Here is a 19592-nt window from a genome sequence, read left to right as displayed (position 1 = left end):
ATGGGATGGGATGGGATGGGATGCGGTGCGATGGGATAGGATGGTATGGGATCGGATGGCATTGGATGGCATGGCATGGCATGGGATGGCACTGAATGTGCTGAGATGGGATGGGATGGGATGGGATGCGGTGCGATGGGATAGGATGGTATGGGATCGGATGGCATTGGATGGCATGGCATGGCATGGGATGGCACTGAATGTGCTGAGATGGGATGGGATGGGATGGGATGCGGTGCGATGGGATAGGATGGTATGGGATCGGATGGCATTGGATGGCATGGCATGGCATGGGATGGCACTGAATGTGCTGAGATGGGATGGGATGGGATGGGATGCGGTGCGATGGGATAGGATGGTATGGGATCGGATGGCATTGGATGGCATGGCATGGCATGGGATGGCACTGAATGTGCTGAGATGGGATGGGATGGGATGGGATGCGGTGCGATGGGATGGGATAGGATGGCATGGAATGGGGTAGATGGATGGATGGATGGATGCATTGATGGATGCATGGATAGATAGATAGTTAGATTTTTTGGGGTATTTTCCTTTCAATCAAGCGGTCACCAGCTGAGTAACGCCACTGATTTCCCCGGGCAATGCCGGGTATCCCGCTAGTATGAAATAAAACGTAATCGCTAAGTGTCTTTCTCCTTGTCTGTCACATAAAAGCATTAGCAAATGAAATCTTTTCACAATAAGTAATTATTAAAACTACAGCAGCTCAAATATTAATGCTGAAGTAAAAGTGACATGCGACTGCTAGTATTAACTGTGGATTGACCCAAATGAAACCCGTAAAACAAACAAATTACACATCAGTCAGTGTTAACTTATCAACATATGAATTGACAGTATAAGTACAAGTTACAACGGTACTGTAAATATAACTTTGCTATAAATATTACTAGCATAAATACAGCTGTTATTCACAACTGTTATATGATATAGTCACATACAGATGGAATACTTTGATGTCTTACTGTGTTTTGCCAGGATTTACGACAGCACAGACACACGTGTATGACATACACTTCACCAACTCTGTAGTACACACTGGGTAGGGCAATCCAGCAATAATTGTGTGGGACGTATATATACGTATTATAGAAATAGGAGACAGTGGTATTGCAGGCTGCATAATGGTAGACAGTTATAATAACAATAATACAATAAAAATCCAAAAATAAAATAAAACCTGAAAATGTTGTGCTTACACGTGTTGTTGTTACACGTGTTTTACACCAGATTTTCTCTGTTTTCCTTAGGTGATGCAGATTTATTACCCATATAGCATTCAGCTAAACCAGCATAGATTTCCTGGGGAGGACCCAAGTGATTGTACCCGTGATATACAAAAGTCTCAGTAAGTATTTCTGGATTATTTAATCTCTAAAAGAAAACTGATATTCAGCTGAAACTTTTTTCATTACTTGAAAACGTTGTGTAGGATCATTGTTTGAATTCCATGTTGCACTGTTAGATTATGTTCGAGTATCTCAGTCTGTCAGAAGAAATAATTTTTTATTCTGCAGGTACTAAATAATTAATAAGTCACACCGCCACTATGAAGATGAGTGGCTAATTGTAACACACACACGAACAGCTTCTTAGTGGAACAAACCAGAGTTTATTCAAGCTAACTATTGGCACAAGAAACCAAAGCGTGTCACCTCGTTAGAGACTACGCCATTCCAGAGGCCGAGGGAGCGCCCTCTCTCGGGCTACATAAGCACCTCTCGTAACAACACTAAACACAACACTGGCGCACTTCTTTTATGTGAATGCAATCATTGTGAGCTAATTCCGTGCTAAGTAACAGGGGTAGAAATTAACTTTTGAACAAGGGAGTCCAACGGACTCGATCCCTACCTTCAAAAAGAGGGAGTCCGCAGCAAAATGAGGGAGTTCGCAGTCTGAGGTTCAAAATTAAAGATATTAACAATAACGCATGTGCTTATTTTTAAGATTCATGCAGTTGCATATCTGCCAAATTTTCTTTTGACATTAGCTGGAAAAAAACAGTAATTCCACGAGGCCATGAATTCATGAAAAGCTCATCATGATTGTTAAAAAGCTGCTCTCAAAAGTCTGCTTGGTGTTTTCAGGGCGAAAATAAAAGGCTGTCCTAATGCAGAATGGCAGGACAGTTATGGACATTACAGGGAGGCCAATTATACACAAATCAAGCACCATTGGTGGTGGAAGGTTTGTGTCTGACTGTACCCATTTATCTGCGTGATAAGTTTATGTAAAGTCTAATAGTAATTCTAACTCAAAAAATGTTATTGATCTTTCCCATTCTTTTTTTTTACAAATTGTATCACTGTACATTATATAAATCTGTAGGCAATACATTATATGTACCAAACAAAACAAACATTCACCATAAAAGGTACACACAAGCACACCCAAGCATGTAGACACCATGCTGAATTTGTAAAAAGACCCCCCCTCAAAAAAAATAAAAAGCCTACCTACGTACCCAAACTTTTTAGCCTGGGTCGGGTGAGGGCAAACAAATATTTTTTTAAATTGTGGCCTCACTGTTTTCTTTGAACCCATTTAGTAATATTCTGTTTGTAGTAATCTGGCTCGGCATTTTGTGCCGATGTAGATAGACAATCTTTTGTTTAGCTGTATATAGGTGTGCTGCCAACAATAATTTGTTATATATGCTTGAAATTGCTTTTTTTGACTTTTTGTAATAGGCATAATTTGTTACAGGTTAGCCTCATTACATAAATTGCAAATATTTAAACTTCTTGAAAGGTGCCCCTACCATAGCTAACTCAGTAACTAGTTTATTTCATCCATTATTTTAACTGCTGATGGTTATAAAACTCTTAAAGTTGCATTATCAACACACACGCACACATTGCTCGCCAAATAAATGCATGTGGCCTGTATTAATTTATTTGTAAAATATATTATTATAGTTGATTTGTAATAGAGTCAACCTCAAATATTTCGTGCATATTGTGACATAGCATAGGTTTCACATAGGTTATATAGGAGAGGGAGAGAGATGTACAGATAAAAGAGAGGGGGGAGGGGGCGCGAGAGAGAGATGGGGGGGGGGAGTGAGCAAGAGTGAGTGAGAGCAAGAGCGAGCTGATTCTACTGTAATATGGTGGGGCCTTCTGCAAAGTGCATTTAGTACGGTACATCAAGTAATTTTTAATTACACAAATTTCCACATACTGGATAAAATTATTAGGTATTTCTAACTATCCTGATTGGCATTGAAATGTACCCAATAGAAAGTCTATTAATTAGCCTATAGGTGCAAACATATGATTTCAGTGCTATATTATGTAATTAGGATAAATATAAATAATAATTTAGGTGTGTTGTTTGTACATACATTTTAGCTCTTGTTCAGAGTAATCGGCTAGCACATATATATACAGGTTTATCTTGTGTTTTCAGCTGCACTTTGTCATGGATGTTCTGGAGGTGGGGCGCATGCATAAAGGGGTCATCGTATTGCTTGAAGAAGACCACTATGTGGCCCCAGACTTCATACACCTACTCAACCTCATGATCACTACACAAATGCGGTATGAATGCATGCTTATTGCGAGATCTTATCTACTTAAACATCATTGATAAATTCTCATTGTTTTGCTTCAGTTTGCTTGTGTGTGCAATCTCCACGTCTAAATCTGATGTTATGCAAGTTTAAGAATGTTCCCTCAGAGATATGGAGAAGTAACACATATTTAATTTAACCTACATCCTTAATATTTTTTAACTGAGCTATACGGCTGAGCGAGCTAGACTTGCCGCCTTGGATGTTGCTGGTAGTTCTGTCAAGCTCACCCAGTTTGTATACATGTTTTTCACACATGCATGCCACAATATTGACTCAGCAGCACCTCATTCCTAGGCATTGTTTTTAAAATCTCCTATTACCAGGCTTTCATTTTTAAGGGGCGCGATCGCGCTCGCGCTCCACCGCGCACCATAAATTGCGCCATGGTGCGCGCATCATCGCGCCTCATAAAAGTGGTTGAAATCGCGCACCAAAAGTCTGTGTATTATGTTGAAATAGCGCTCCATTTTACAGGGATGAGAATCTTCGCGGTATCCGCGGAAACCGCCCCCCGGATTCTTCACAGTCCCAGGGTCGATTTTGTAACGTCTAAATCCGTCTGAGAGAAAACTTTATAGGGGGTTAGAATGCTACAATTTTTCATTATTACAGCTCCAACAGCTTACTATACAGTACCTTCATTAATACCATTGTGAATATAGTGTTGCTTTACAATAATAGAACACGCGCTTAGCTCACTGTTGTGAGATTGTCAGACGTTGTGCCAAGTGTGTTGCGGTTATATTCGACGCCTCGCACAGTGTGTGTGTGTTGTGTATGCCGCGCTGCACTACGACAGGCCGTCATATATAGTTTACGCGATCGATCGATCGTGTACATCAAAGCCGCGCGTCACCGCGTCGCCTTGGAGGCTAGTTTTCACCTGTCCATAGAGTTGCAATTGAACCGCGAGCCCTTGACTGGAGTATCTAATTCTAGGCCCAAACTCTGTTTTCGTAGCCATGAGAATGCAGCTGTTCATACACCCTTTTTGTATCTTAAAACAATGGCAGACCTTTTAAGCGGTGTTGAATTCTTAGTGGAGCCTCTCCATCATGCCTCTTAAGGGTGTGATTTTTTAATGGAGCTCTTCATCATGCCTCTTAAGGGTGTGATTATGGAGCGTGAAAAGTCCCCCTATGGTGTTCTAGGGGAGTCATTAGTAGTCCTCCTGTACTTTTCAAATCTGAAAGCCTGTATTACTTTACAGATTGGGTTTAGTTGCTAGTCAGTCATGCCAAGTGGAGCAGTCGATTGCTTTGTAACAAATATACCCAGTTTCTTCATTTCATTTTTGTGTCATTTCTAGCACAAGAAAAATGGGTGTTAATTTGACCCGACATCCACATATTTTACCTTGGAAGTTGCTTCTCAGTTCCATGCTTGTAGTATAGTGCATGAAAAAATATATGGCTGTAGTTTTTCTCATAGACACAAAATATGGGCTTTCATATTCATTTTCATTAGGTGAAATGCTGAGCCAAACAGTGAACTAAGTATCGATGCCTACAGATTTGTTCATTCACATGTTTATTATCAAGAACACATAAACTATACTATACAGTGAATAGCACAACAATTACAGTTGAAAACCATGTCTTGGTTTCTGTCGAATTAGGTAACGTTACACACATAGTTTGAACGATAAGTATAAGCTTTTTAGGTATCAAAAGTGTGGAAATACTTGTGATAATCGACGATACACATAGTCCTTACGCACTTCCAGCCAGACTTGGGAACGTTGCGTGGACAAGCAGTTGGTCTGATTGGTTCAAACTGATTGTTAATTTTATAGTATATTGTTTACATTATGTGTGTAACGTTACTTAATTTAACTGAATATAACCTAAGATATGGTAAAACTATATATAAAGTAATAAATAATGAAATGAAAATGTAAAAAAGATGTCTAGAATTTAACCATAGCTGATTATTAATAAAGTGGTATATAGTTTGTTCTATGTTCATATCAGTATGTAATTCGGGTGAAACTAAGATATGGTTTGGTTTGGTAAGCGATAATTTATTATTATGAAAGCTTGGTTTGTTTGCAAAAATCTTTATATATTTCATGGAGGCAACAGATACATAATTGAATTTTCAGCCATATAGCTTGATGTTAGTTTTCTCGTTCAGTGCCCAACTTCTCTAGCTGTCTTTACTGCCGTAAATGGATGGGATAGAATACATAAGGCATAAATACTCAAAGGTGCGTGGGTTTGGGTTAGATCATGGAGATATTAAAAATTTGCTAGGCTTATGAATTATGCATGTTGGCATACTGGTGTGTGTGTGAGAAGATGAAGCTGCATGTGTTGTCTCTGTAAGACTTGGAGAATCAAGGACTGTTAATGAAGTTAAGGAATGTTCACGAATTATTGTTCGTCACTGGGTTCAGTGGTTAATTCAGCTATTCTGTTTGAAATATTATGGAATATGCAATTTATAGAATATTCGTAGAAATAACTTGTTAAGTGAAATCAGTACTTATTGTTATTGTATTTGTTGATCTTTTTTATTTATTTCTATTTTAGTTCTCATCCTGCCATCAATATTCTAAACCTTGGCAACTACCAGAAGAGACCAAATTTTCCTCGCTACTACAACACGGTATGTAGCCATCAAGCTTGCAATGTTGAGGCAAATGTTCATTTTGTTGTGCCATGATATACACAAAGAAACTACGCAAAACTAAATGGTAATGAATGTGCTAGTTAGCAAACATGTCTGTTATGCAGAGCTATATTGTGCATTATGTATGTGATTTCCTTGACTCTCTGTTGTTGCCATGTCATGCCTGTTCCACTCTGAGAATTTATAAATTATTGACTATAGACATAAATTACATTCAGTCAGAAGCACCTATTGTGCAGGCACACCTGCAAAGCCATATTGAATGCATCTAACATTGAGGTAATTTCAATTATTAATTTCATAACATCATAAATGCTGCTACAATGGTGTACGGGCATAAAATGTGATGTTATAGCAATGGGAAGGCCTGTTTTCGTTTAATTTTGTTTTATATGGAAGTCATATAAAATGTGTTGCGTCCCTATATCATGTTATCAGAGACCCTCTATGCATGTGTCTATGCATGGTTTCATGCGTTCTTACGTGTATCCCTCAAAATTATTGCTGATAGGGTCTATGTCCTCCAGGGTACTATCGGAGGGTACCCTGGGTACGGTTTGATATATCGGAAAGTACCTTGGGGTCTGCAATCTGGGGTCCAGTCGCTGCATACCCTGCATTGACCCACCGTACCCTGACTTTATGCTCCCGTTCCTTGTTTCCGGTCCGTTTCCGCAAAATGTTCGTTTCAGTATTCGCATTTCTTCTGGAAATTGTATGTATCACCGTGCAATTATGCAACATGCAGGTTGATAGCACTGTTGTGCCCGTTGGTGGTGTACATTTGGAAAGATTTCTCTCAGATCATGAATATTTGCATGATATTAAAATGAATATGAAAATGAAAATAGGAATATATGAAAAAGGAAAAAGAAAAATATAGTCAAACATAGCATACATTTTTATTGGATTGCGATGTTTTGAGGTTTCTTCTATGTGATGTGGTAACTTGACAGAGTGTATGTATTACGACATCAGTTGGCTGAAAGTCAGGGTACGGTGGGACAATGCAGGGTACGCAGCGACATATCGTATAGTACCCCGAGGTACTTTCCGATATATCGAACCGTACCCAGGGTACCCTCCGATAGTACCCTGGGGGACATAGACCCTATCAGCAAAATTATTGCCACACACCTAAATCTTTCATATATTTATAAGTAATGTGAGCATGATGTGGTAATCACATACGTACTTCCGACATACAGTATTACCATGACTGTTGCTAAGGAAGTATTACTATGGCTTGCTACCTGCAACAATAACAAAAAATGTTTATATTCTATTAGAACTGTCCATCAGCATAAGTGTCGTTCTGTCTTTAGAAAGCATTGCAGTCCAAGTCTTGGTCCAAGAGTCACCCTCTTTGTCAGTTTAAGTATTCAATATTATGGATGTATAGGTGCAGAGGTAACAGAGCTGTATCATTTTTATTATAATGTGGCAAGTAGACCTGCCCTTATATCAAAATACCATAAAAGTTTCCATATTTAAATAAAACTACACATTGAAATTGGGATTAGATTGCAAGCTACATGTAAGTTTGAAAAGCAATGACATTGATATAATGCAATTTTGTTAAAAGCTGAGGTCCTTCACAATTAATCTCGTTCACAATTAATTATTGATAACAATTAACAATTAATGCATGCAGTGGTAATGGCATAGTAATCAAATAATCACTTACAATTGATGCATGGGTGATAGTACACATGTCTTGCTCATGTCGTTCTTCCTTTATTATTCTGCTTGTGTTATCACGGTATTGTGGTGCATAGACAAGTATACCCCGATGAGAGCACAAAATTCAAATTAAACTCACCAATGTTTACGATATTGTCAGTGAACATCCAATAAACATATAACTAGATAGGTTGTCGACAGGGTCTGTTATTTGAAAATTTCAGACGGAATTACCTGGCTATAAAAAATATAACATTTGTTTAAACAACACACTGCTTGCACCCGATGTATGATCCTATGTTCTATGAAGGAATGATTCGATTTCTTTTGGCTGTTTTGAAGTAACATAACAAAACTTTGATGTAAGAAGTGGTATAGTTTTATTTTACCTTATTTTATTATTTTATTTATTTACCTTATTTTAGCTTTGTGGCTTCTATCCAAAGCTTTATTACCATTAAGAGAATGGGTATGAAAACACCCATGGTCGATATTAAACACAGCACTAGTTTTCATAGTAAACCTGCGTAATCACTTGGTAAACCTACCGTGTGTATCAACCCACAATCAACAAATTTGTATCTTATTCTAATGATGTTACGTTTCTCACAGGACTCTCTCTGGTCATGAAATTCATTTATTTGTCTTCTATATATGCTGTCTTGTTTTCTTCACAGTATTCTATAGAGATGTGGAGGTCTAGTGAACACAACATGGGAATGGTGCTATTCCGTGACACATGGAAAACCTTGGTTAACCACACTGAAGTATGTTATTATGTAGTGGAAAGTCATTTGGTTGCATTTCCAATTTAGTTAGGTTGTATGGGTTCCTTCATATGCTACATTACATCCTAACTAGTTGTTAAAATGAGAGTAAACTCCTTGGTAGACAATGGAATTGTGTTAATAAGGTAGCTGAATCTGTGAAAACAGAATATATTGAAAAAATAATTTTAAAACTTGCAGGCAGGGGCGTAGATAGCGGGGGGGATGCATCCCCCCCCCACTTATTGACGTGGGGGATGGCGTGTACAATCATCCCCCCCCCTACTTTCAGGAGGAAAATGGGGGATTCAAAATTTTCTGGGGGAGGACCCGCATACCCCCGCCTGTTTCTTACCACCCTCCTCTAAAACCTGCATTGGCCACTGTCGAGCGTAACAAATTGAGCACCCCCACTTCAAAAATTGTTCCGCGGCACCTGTAGAGTACTGCTAACAAAGATTATGATTATGAATATTTGTATGCATATCAAAAGTCAAATTTTAGTTTATCTGACAGGGCGTAGATAGCGGGGGGATGGGGGTATACCGTATAACCCCCCACACTTATTGAGGTGGGGTGGCTTTCATCCCCCCTACTTTCAGGAAGAATATATACTGGTTATTTATCTACAAATCTGTCATTGCTATTCATACTCTCCTAATGTATTATTACAGAAATGGAACGTGACATACATCTACTGTTAAATGGCTGTAACTTGTTCCAAGAATGACATTATTTTACTGAAACTCGGACGGTTAATTTTGGATGGGTTCCCCATATAGGATTTTTTTCTCAAAATTCCCAGTCTTATCACTGCTCACGAAAGTTAAAGTTAGGGGGGGGGGGTAGCACGGGGTGGTTGCCCCCCCCCCTATAATTTTCAGGGCAAAGGTATTTTAGCCTAGGTAAGTCTGCACTGGTAACCCCAGTGAGGACATGTACATAGCACAGATTTGGTAGTAAGTATTTTAGTCTTTGGTGTCCCCAAAGGTAAAAATACTCAACTCAACAGTGATGTTATTGTGATGAAGATTGTCTAATAGTGCTGCCTCATAGTGCAGTTGCATATAGGGGGGTTGCGTGTTATTAAACCTCTGGGATCCAAAGAAAAAAATGACAATATCAATTTTTTTCTATTCCCTCAAAAACGCCATCTTGAAGGTTCTAAATTGCTAAAATCCAAGAGCTTCCGGGGGCTCCGCCCCCTGGACCCCACCAGCCTAAAAATAACTTCTTTTTTTACGAGAGCTCTTTTTTGATTTTGTATGAAAAAAAGAGCTCTCGTAATATTTTTTACGGGAGCTATTTTAGGCTTGGCCAGAGCTACTTTTTCATAGCATGATTTTATTAAAATTTTCATAATTTTGATGCACTGACTCTAATTAATATCATTCATCAGCATTCAGCACTCAGCACCAGTATCAGACTATCAGTGTTAAGAAATCGTCAACAAATTACATTCGATCACATTTTTTTAAATCTTATTTTACTCGACTAAGAAACCAATCACATTCTTATTCAATTTCATTCACACAGACAGACATGCACTACACAGTACACATAGTCAGGTAACATGACAAAGACAGGAAATCAAGAATTATAATCATGGTAATGATGGTATGGTTAATTTCAAGTTTCTTTTTTTTACTTTATTTCTTTTCATCTTTCAACTTTATTTTTACATCGACTGAGCAAGTTCAGAACTTCAGAGAACATTGACTGAGCAAGTTCAGAACTTCAGAGAGAGTTTTTAGTTACTTTGAGTATGTTAAAAAAGACTTGTACTGGAATCTCTAGGAATGCCAGGAGCTTCTGGGTAAGGTTTTACTTTCGTTTTTCTCCTCCCCAGTCCACGGTACGTACCCCCCATGCATAGATCAATGCTGCCGCACATCCGCAAAGTTACAAGTGCCTAGAATCTTTTTAAGTATATATAGGGTTTACGTTGCTTCTAGATATCTAACTGAATAAAAATAATTCACTTTCTACAATTCAGTGACGAATTCAGTTAACAGCTTTGGTTACGTGCGTGTCTGGTGTCACTGGTCGTGCCCTCACTCCCCACGATAATTAACCCCTGCGATATAAAAACTTATTGTTAATGACCGAGCAAAAACTTGGTGGGCTCGGGCCTCGGTGGTCGGAACTAATTTCTAACGCTGCCGGCGGCACGGGAGCGATTTTTTCTCGTATCTTCTAAAATTGTCGCTCTCGTAATTGTTGTTACCAGAGCGCTTTGAATGCTGACGGGAGCGAAATCGCTCGCCGCTCCCGTGTATTTTTTTCGCTGGTCACCCCACCCATTAAGGGCTTTGCGCCAAGGCACTCGCGGTGTGCGCTACTCGCGTACACTCTTCATATACATTGTGATGGAAGTAACAGCGAAATCATCCTCCCCACAACTGAGGACCTGTCTATGCCACTGCTTGCAGGCAGCTATAAAATCTTGTTGCTGGTACCATTTCATTAATTAACACGAGGTAATAGATTAAATAGTGATGTGTATTGTAAAAAAGTGCATGAGATTCTCTTAAAAAGTTAAGTTAAATCCCTTCCCGTGCCTATGTGGCACATAGGGTGGTGCCTATCTCCGTTTCCTCAAGCCGAGGCCATGCAGCTGCTTTCACAGTAAATACTACAGCGTGGGTTTAGTCCACTGGTAGCACTGCAAGTTAACTTTCCGCGCTCTATCTCTATGTGCTGAGTGCTAAGCAGAGAAGCAGTATGTACCATTTTTCAAGTCTTTGGTATGACCCGGCCGAGAGTCGAACCCCCAACCTTCCGTATTCTCTTTGTGTTGCTTTATGTTGTGTCTATTGAGCCTTCAGTTTGTATAACAATCAATCAACGCTAATCATCATATTACGAGTATTAATATTTGATGAAGAACATATTGATTTTCCTACTGAATTACAGCGTGCACCAGAGCTTTAAAGATAATGAGATAACTACACCTGTTTGTGTTGCAGGCTTTCTGCAAGTACGATGACTATAATTGGGACTGGACACTCATGCATATCAGCCAGAATCTTATGAGTCCATCGCTGCGTGTCATGTACCTACGGGCACCACGCATATTCCACATTGGTGATTGGTAAGAGGAACTTCATTTGCCTATGCCTCATTAAGCTGCATCTTATGACAAGATCTGGAGGGATCCATCAAATCAGAAGTGAACCAAAAAATTGTGTGCAAAAATACAGCATGGCATTTGATGTAGATCGTTCCATGAAAATAGAACCAATATTGCTCTCTGAAAATCAATGTTATCCACTGAGTGCACAATCTATTTATAGCCAGTCTGTGAATTTCCCTTCAACAATTTGTTTTCCTGGCACATTACGAGCTCTACACCAGTTACAGTGCAGAGTTTTTTTTACAGCTAGGTAACAATCTTTGATATTTGTCATGTTTTATTCCTGATTGAAGCTTTAAGATTTCAGTGTATATACTCAGATTTCTCCATCGGTTAGTGATACACATTTCTCCCTGTTGCAGTGGTATGCACAAGAAGGGAACAAAGTGTGACCCAGTACCTACTGTAAGTAAATATGAGGGTCTGCTCAATGGGCTAACCAAGTTCCTCTTCCCAGACTCCATTGTGCTCACGAACAATCCTGTCAGGAAGCTGCGTAAGCTGAAGCCTAACGGAGGCTGGGGTGATCCACGGGACCACCAGCTTTGCCTTAATTACAGTCAGTCAGCCACAGTATAACGGACTGCGTGCCATGCCTAAGGAAGAAAAAAGCCTTGTTACATACACATATAGCAGTAATTGCATTTTTCATCTACAGGACACGTGTTGGTCAGGGGAATAAAATAGTTAAATTCTTATTTCAATTAAGAAAGCAATGGGCATCTATTCATAAAAAGTGTGTAGATATTCTTGGAATAAAGATGACAAGGTGGTGCACTCTAACGCAGCTGGGTGAATGATGTCCCTTACGTGCTGGTCGCCTCACATATTTGTGCTATGATGAGCATGCTAACAGTATGTTGCATTTTGTGCTGATGTGTGGATGACACAACTTAATATTTGAAGTGGAATGATTTTGGAATTTAGTGCAGTTTAGGTATATCATAAATTGAGTTTCAAATTGCATTGATAGTGAACCAAATGTCAAAGAAATGGTTTATTAGCACAATGAGCGAAAAAAAATTGGCTGAAAGGTTGTTTTCCTGGACACTGTCGAACGTACTCTGGGTATGCACCGATATGCAGCTACACTCTCTGATATATTTTCTCATGATATTTACATGGCAACATTATACCAGATATTACTGCAGTGCACTGTGATATACCTGACCATCCCAATAGTACGTTTCGACAGTACCAATTAAGTGACTGAAAACACTCCGTAATATGCTGATATCATCAGGAGTCTATCAATATCAAAATCATCTTTTAGCCATTCTTTAGTATAAGTAATGTGCAATTGCGAGTTGGTTTTGACTTGGGGTGCAATGGTGTAAACGAGCTTAATGTAGCTGAGAGGGTCTATGTCCCCCAGGGTACTGCCGGAACGTACCCTGGGTACGGTCCGGTACACCGGAACATACCCTGGTACTATCTAATATGCCGGACCATACCTCGCCTACTCCACTAACGAGTCTAGGGAGTCGCCTACGCCTACTCCCTAACCCTAACCCTAACTCTAACCCTAACCATATCAGATAGTTACCAGGGTACGTTCCGGTATACCGGACCGTACCCTGGGTACGTTCTGGCGGTACCCTGGGGGACATAGACCCTATGAGCCTTAATGTATACTGGCATAATTGTTATTTATGAAAATTACGACTGGCAATTCTAGTGTGATCAAATTTATTTCGTTTGCTTTTCATTGACAGCCAGGCATGTCTTATAAAATGTCCAAGTAACATTACATCAGTAGTGAATAAAAACAGAACTTGTTTTTATTCACCCTTGATTACATCGGTTTTTTTCGTTTACGTAAATAAGTCATTTCTTTGTCTTTGCTTTTCTAATAATGCAGCTCTAAGCTAAACGACTTTTTCCACATGAAGATATTTTTGTAATCGGTTGTAAGAGTATATGTTTTATATGTATACATGATTGAAATATATATATAAAGGTGGGTTAATTTGGGCTAGAGCTGGAATTTTGAGATCTCCTATTAGCTGTGCCATCACTGTCTGTACCTAGTACCTAACAGTCTTCAATGTTACGTTTACAAATAGTCTGAAAGAAACATCGCACTGTTCATGGTTTACTCGTGGCTAGGCGTCTTCAGCATATATGGTCCACTTGTTATTGTTATTAGTAAACAGGTTATTTTGTCACTAATTTCCATTCACAATTTTTGTTTATTATAGCCGACAACTAAACAGCAAATAAAACACCAGGAACTACTTGTTTCATTTAAACTACTTGTTTCATTGACATGCATCCTACAACATTCCATCGCATACTATTATAAATGATTCATGTCAGTAGATTCGTCATTGTTGAAATATAATGAATTTTGGCTGTACTGTGTAATCCTGGTAGACACATGTGACGTCACATGACCTAGATTACTATTCAGGTGTTTATTACTAATTAGGCGCCCGATTTGAAATGGAATACGTTATTGAATGTATTTCTATGTATAAAAACGTTACAGAAGTTAGAAAATTTGACTTCAATTGTCTTTTAAGAACTAAAGATCTATTTGACGTTTAAGGGCGGGACACACTAGGCGATTTTATAGGGCGACTCAATCGCCGGTTATAATCGCCTAATGTGTCCAGTCAGTCGCCGCCGATTTAGTCGCCCGATTCAATTGCATCGATCAAAACGTTTTGATATTATCGGGCGATTATTTCAGTCGCGCGACTCAATCGCCTAGTGTGTCCACTCGACTTGCGCGATAGAATCGGGCGATATTATCGGGCGATAAAGTCGCCCGATTAGATAGCATTAAAATCGCCTAGTGTGTCCGGCCCGTTAGGTGCTCTAATAGAACAAAATTTATTATCTCATGCTCAAGTAGACTGTTACATGTGGCAATGCAGCATAGTTGTTCATAGTTAGCACCCTTTCGTCTTTCATTTGAACGTTTGTAATTGGTGTTTCTAGTTATGTCTTTAAGTTCTTGCCTTGTTATCATCGATGTCGAATCACATTACTGCAAATGATAGGATGCCATCACAATGACGTATTCATTTTCTAATGGAGTACTTTTTGCTGAAATGGAGTGGGTTCAATGATTAATAATCTTCTAGCAAACGATGTTTTCCCCATCTGGTAACGTGTCTATCAAATCTTACTCTGGTGATGAAGGATAGTGACATGTGAGGGCATTGCTCCTGTGGCGGCAGTTTGAACATACAGCTCCTAATTGGTGGTTTACTATATTATAAGTCTTTGGAAAAAAAGTAAAGCCAAATATCACGTTTGATGCACTGTTGGTTAATCTGCTTTCCTGGTCAACCAGGCAGGTAGGTTGTCACTAGCTAGTCGCCGTTGTTAGGCGGTGCAAAGATTCGCATTATATCTGTTTGTTATTATGTGAATTCGTCCATGTTGTTCTCTGTACAACTTCCTTCTGTTAGCATCTGTAACGTCGATAGTATTGTAAATCTTGTACAGGCGAAAAGGTTTGGAAAATAAATTTTGAAAAAAAGCTATTATATGAATCCATATTTCTTCGTGTAAGAAGACAACAGGGCGTCAAGTGACAAGTGACGCTCAAAAAATAGGAAAATAGGAATTTCAGATGTGAAAAAATAGGAGGAAAATAGGAATTTTGGTGAGAAAATATGTTAAATAGGAATATTTGTTGCGTTAGATGGCCTCCCAACACCCCTACAGCCATCCCGATCCACCACAAATGGTTTTATTAATATACATATTTGAAGTTAAATCACATGCGAACAATATTTTGAGGTTTTAATGAGAAATGCATGTTAAAATTGATAAGCAGTTTATACATGTAGACTACTCCAAAATAGTATGACGTACATGTATACATGGGCGGATCCGGCTTTTTGAAAAAGGGGCGGGGACCCCCCTTTTTCAAAAAAGCCAGGATCCGCGCCATGATTATACATGTACGTCATTACTATTTTAGTGTCTGTTATTAGGGTGCCGCGGGCTACGCGCACCGCACGTCTGTTATTTTTCTGCTGCAGTAATAAGAAATTAAAGGGCAACTTTTTTATAAAAAGGTGACGAATGCAGCTTATGCGGCGGTGTCTTAAGGACGTTGCCACTTAGGGGGGGGGAGGGGGGTTAGGGCGGACCTCTCAAGACAAATTTTTAAAATTGGTGCATTCTGTTGAGCAGCATCTGCAGCAGTATTTGATGTCTTAAAATGCTAAGATGAATTTCAAATTTTCTTAAGCCAAGGAATAATTATCTTTATGTGTTTTTCCTTTTTTTTGGGGTAGACCCCACATCTGGATACATCATACACATCCAACTGGAGAAAAACTTTACTTGAAATAAATCTGTGATAGTAAAGAGTATATTACGTAATTTAAAGTAAGAGTGGGGCTGGGGTCCGCCCAGGCAATTTTGAAAATTGGGTCACCTGAAATGTAAATTCCTGCAATCTGGAGAATGATACATACAATTCTGGCATTCAGAAAAAACTAGTCCATGCCCGTTTTAGGTTGGCGTCAGAACTTCTGTGTAGACCACATTGTTCATGTATGGAACGTTTTAGTGTATTGTCATGGCTATTACAAGCTTAGAATATTTTAGCCTGCAGGCACTTCCCACACGGGCTTAGCAGTGGACGATAGAACTGGCCGTGACTGAAGAAGTGTTTTGACCGTGAGACACACACACACACAACACACACACACCACACACACACACACACAACACACACTACGTCGGCGCGCGCGCGCATTACACAAAACACACACACACACACCACGCGCGCGCTGCCATAACACACAACACACACACGCTTACAGGGTGCTTACCGAACTCACACACAAACACACACACACACACACGTCGCGCGCGCGCGCGCAGTACACAAACAGATACCAGACACGCGCGCACGCCATAACACACCACACACACACGCGCATACAACGACCCATACACACAACAACACACGCACACACACAACAGAGAGAAAACCTTGCCTGCAACATCAGGAGTTCTTGAAGCGGGCACTTCTTGCTGGGCGCGCTATCTTGTCGATGCTTAATATCATATTATATATATGCTTTGGTGGCATTAGCTGGGCACTTGTTATAACCAATTTTTAACCAATGCAAGAAACAATGTAAAAACAATGTATACAATTTCTCTGGTTAGATTCTCTGTAGATGGAGCGACTTAGAAAATCTTAGATGGAGCGCCTTTGGTTATACATTGTTTTTTACATTGCCATTGTGTTTTCGTGTTGTGACGTTGCACCGCGCTCGGTGCAAAAATTGTGCACTATTTTAATGTTTTTGAACGTGAAATGTGAACAAAATGAAACTGTGGAAAAAAATAGCCCATGCAACTTTTCATGATCTGTAGAATGTTCCGACCAAGTTTGGAGAGGATTCGTTGAGCGGTGCGGAAATGTATAGCCGGACACACGCACGCACGCACGCACGCACGCACGCACACAGAAAATCCCCAATTTATAGTAAGATAAAAAGCCCTCAAAAATAGGAAAAAATAGGAATTTGTCCAGAAAATATGAGAAAATAGGAATTGCCCAGAAAATAGGAAAAAATAGGAACTTGACGCCCTGAGACAATATAGCCTCATATTTACAGAAATATTTGCAAGATGCAGATGGTATCAAATCAAGCATTTTCACTTTAGCAAACCATTTTAGCAAAATACACATAGTACACAAACAAAATAACAAATTGCTTGCAGGTTTATTTTATTTTTAGAAGTGCATGCCTATAGTAAATTAAAATGCAGTTATGTCAATAGTATAAATTCACCTTGCTATTTTCACATTAATATTGTACAGGAACAAGCATACAGTAGTTAGACTTGTATATGGACGATTGTAGTATACATCATGTGATCGCCTACACATTTACATCTCATTGGCAATGCAGTTAGTGTCACAAGAACATGTTTGGTTAGGCCAATGTAAACTTTTATTGCTCCGTCTGTGACTTTATTTTCTATCATTGAAACAATAACATATTGAAAATGGCAAATAAGAATACGTGTTCCCACACGCATACACACAAGCACAACACTGGAAAACACTGAAACTAACTAAATTTTTAACCCTGATATAAGGTGTACCATACTTAACCGGCCATGCGCGTCAAACTAATGTCTTAACAAAATGTTGAAAATGGAAGACCTGGCATATACTACAACAATAAAAATATTGGGCTGTCTCAACATATATACATTAGTGAATTGTCAGATGCTGTTAAACAGACAACATACAAATTGATAAATGAGATATCCACATGAAATAAGATGCTTTGCACAGTACTATTTGTACAACGTGTGGGCTCTAACCAGATCTGATATTCAACCTATTATATAAAAATATCCATCACTTTTATACTCTATCTATTGACAAGATCAGCTAAAGCTGGGTTTACACTTCCAACTTTGTGTTGGCGAATTGGATAAACTTCCCAACTATACAACCGACAATCGGCAGTGTAAAGGCAAAAGTTGGGCGACCAATTAGAACATGTTCTATATTTTCACCAACTAGGAGTTGACGAATTGGAAAGTTGATCCAACTCGCCAATTCGCCAACATAAAGTCGGTAGTGCAAACCCAGTTTAATACTTGTGAAACTACCTACACATAATCTCATCAATAATAACCACGTGTATGTTACATACATGTTTTTACTATGACTCCGTATTTTTAATAAACAAGATATGGTAAAGGACTGTTTAGCCGCTACAATACTTTAAACCACAGCTGAGAGAATAACATATGATGACTTTCTTATAAGAGTGCAACGAACATCGTAGGCCTATATAAATTTAGAAAAAATAAATTTCACTTGTCATGGAGAATCCTAACCAAATCTTCTCGAATCTTCTTCATTTCCCCTCTCATCTTAATCCATATTCTAAAACTGGCAAGATATTGAAAATTATTTCTATATCATTTCATTTAATCGCACAAACGAATTCAACAAAAGACTCACTCCTATGGGAATTAATCAAATCCTTTATCAATGCTCAAGACAATGACATCGTAATGCACAAGTTGAATAAATTTCGGAAAAATAATGAAATAAAGATTTTCTTCTGGCAAGTACTTGCGCTCATAGGGTCTATGTCCCCCAGGGTACTGCCGGAATGTACTATGGTCCGGTATACCGGAACGTACCCTGGTAACTATCTGATATGGTTAGGGTTAGGGTTAGGGAGTAGGCGTAGGCGACTCCCTAGACTCGTTAGTGGAGTAGGCTAGGTACGGTCCGGCATATTAGATAGTACCAGGGTACGTTCCGGCAGTACCCTGGGGGACATAGACCCTCTCAGCAGTACTTGCGTCACCATACTTTTATTGCTTTAAACTGCAATAAGCATGTCTTGAGGGTGCATGCAGTGTGTCAACTCGCCTACACCTTAAAGAAGATTCAGGCCAGGTGTCTCTATCCCGAGAATCTGAAAATAAAGTCTGGTACATTACTTGTTATCACTGCTCTGTCTGCTGCTGCTGCTGCTGCTGCTGATGATGATGATGATGATGATGTACAGTGGCACTTTTGCCACACACAGCAATCACTACAGCTGATATAGAGGCAATATCACCACACACAGCAAGAAGCACTACAGCTGATATAATGGCAATATTACCATGCACAGCAAGCACTACAGCTGATATAATGGCAATATTACCATGCACAGCAAGCACTACAGCTGATATAATGGCAATATTACCATGCACAGCAAGCACTACAGCTGATATAATGGCAATATTACCATGCACAGCAAGC

The 19592-nt window shown here is 39.2% G+C and overlaps 2 protein-coding genes across 3 annotated transcripts in view; one reads left to right on the top strand and one right to left on the bottom strand.

Annotated features, from left to right (window-relative positions):
- The window catches only part of LOC106809837 (alpha-1,6-mannosyl-glycoprotein 2-beta-N-acetylglucosaminyltransferase-like), a 23705-nt gene extending 10455 nt beyond the window's left edge, over window positions 1-13250 (top strand). For both annotated transcript variants that reach the window (XM_014813063.1, XM_014813062.1), the window contains exons 3-9: window positions 1275-1372; window positions 2115-2214; window positions 3439-3569; window positions 6139-6214; window positions 8599-8688; window positions 11658-11782; window positions 12187-13250. In XM_014813063.1, the coding sequence (XP_014668549.1) occupies window positions 1275-1372; window positions 2115-2214; window positions 3439-3569; window positions 6139-6214; window positions 8599-8688; window positions 11658-11782; window positions 12187-12403 (837 nt within the window). In that variant the 3' untranslated portion in view covers window positions 12404-13250. The remainder of the gene's footprint in view (window positions 1-1274; window positions 1373-2114; window positions 2215-3438; window positions 3570-6138; window positions 6215-8598; window positions 8689-11657; window positions 11783-12186) is intronic.
- Window positions 13251-19065: 5815 nt separating this feature from the next.
- The window catches only part of LOC106809838 (rho GTPase-activating protein 19-like), a gene marked incomplete in the record, with an annotated part of 19471 nt that continues 18944 nt past the window's right edge, over window positions 19066-19592 (bottom strand). Inside the window, 1 exon segment of the mRNA XM_014813064.1 lies at window positions 19066-19260. Within this exon segment, the coding sequence (XP_014668550.1) occupies window positions 19222-19260 (39 nt within the window).

Source organism: Priapulus caudatus, unplaced genomic scaffold (assembly GCF_000485595.1).
Source record: "Priapulus caudatus unplaced genomic scaffold, Priapulus_caudatus-5.0.1 Scaffold389, whole genome shotgun sequence".
Lineage (NCBI taxonomy): Eukaryota > Metazoa > Priapulida > Priapulimorpha > Priapulimorphida > Priapulidae > Priapulus > Priapulus caudatus.
The sequence above is the reverse complement of the archived record's forward strand: the minus strand, read 5'-3'. Positions and strand labels throughout refer to the sequence as shown.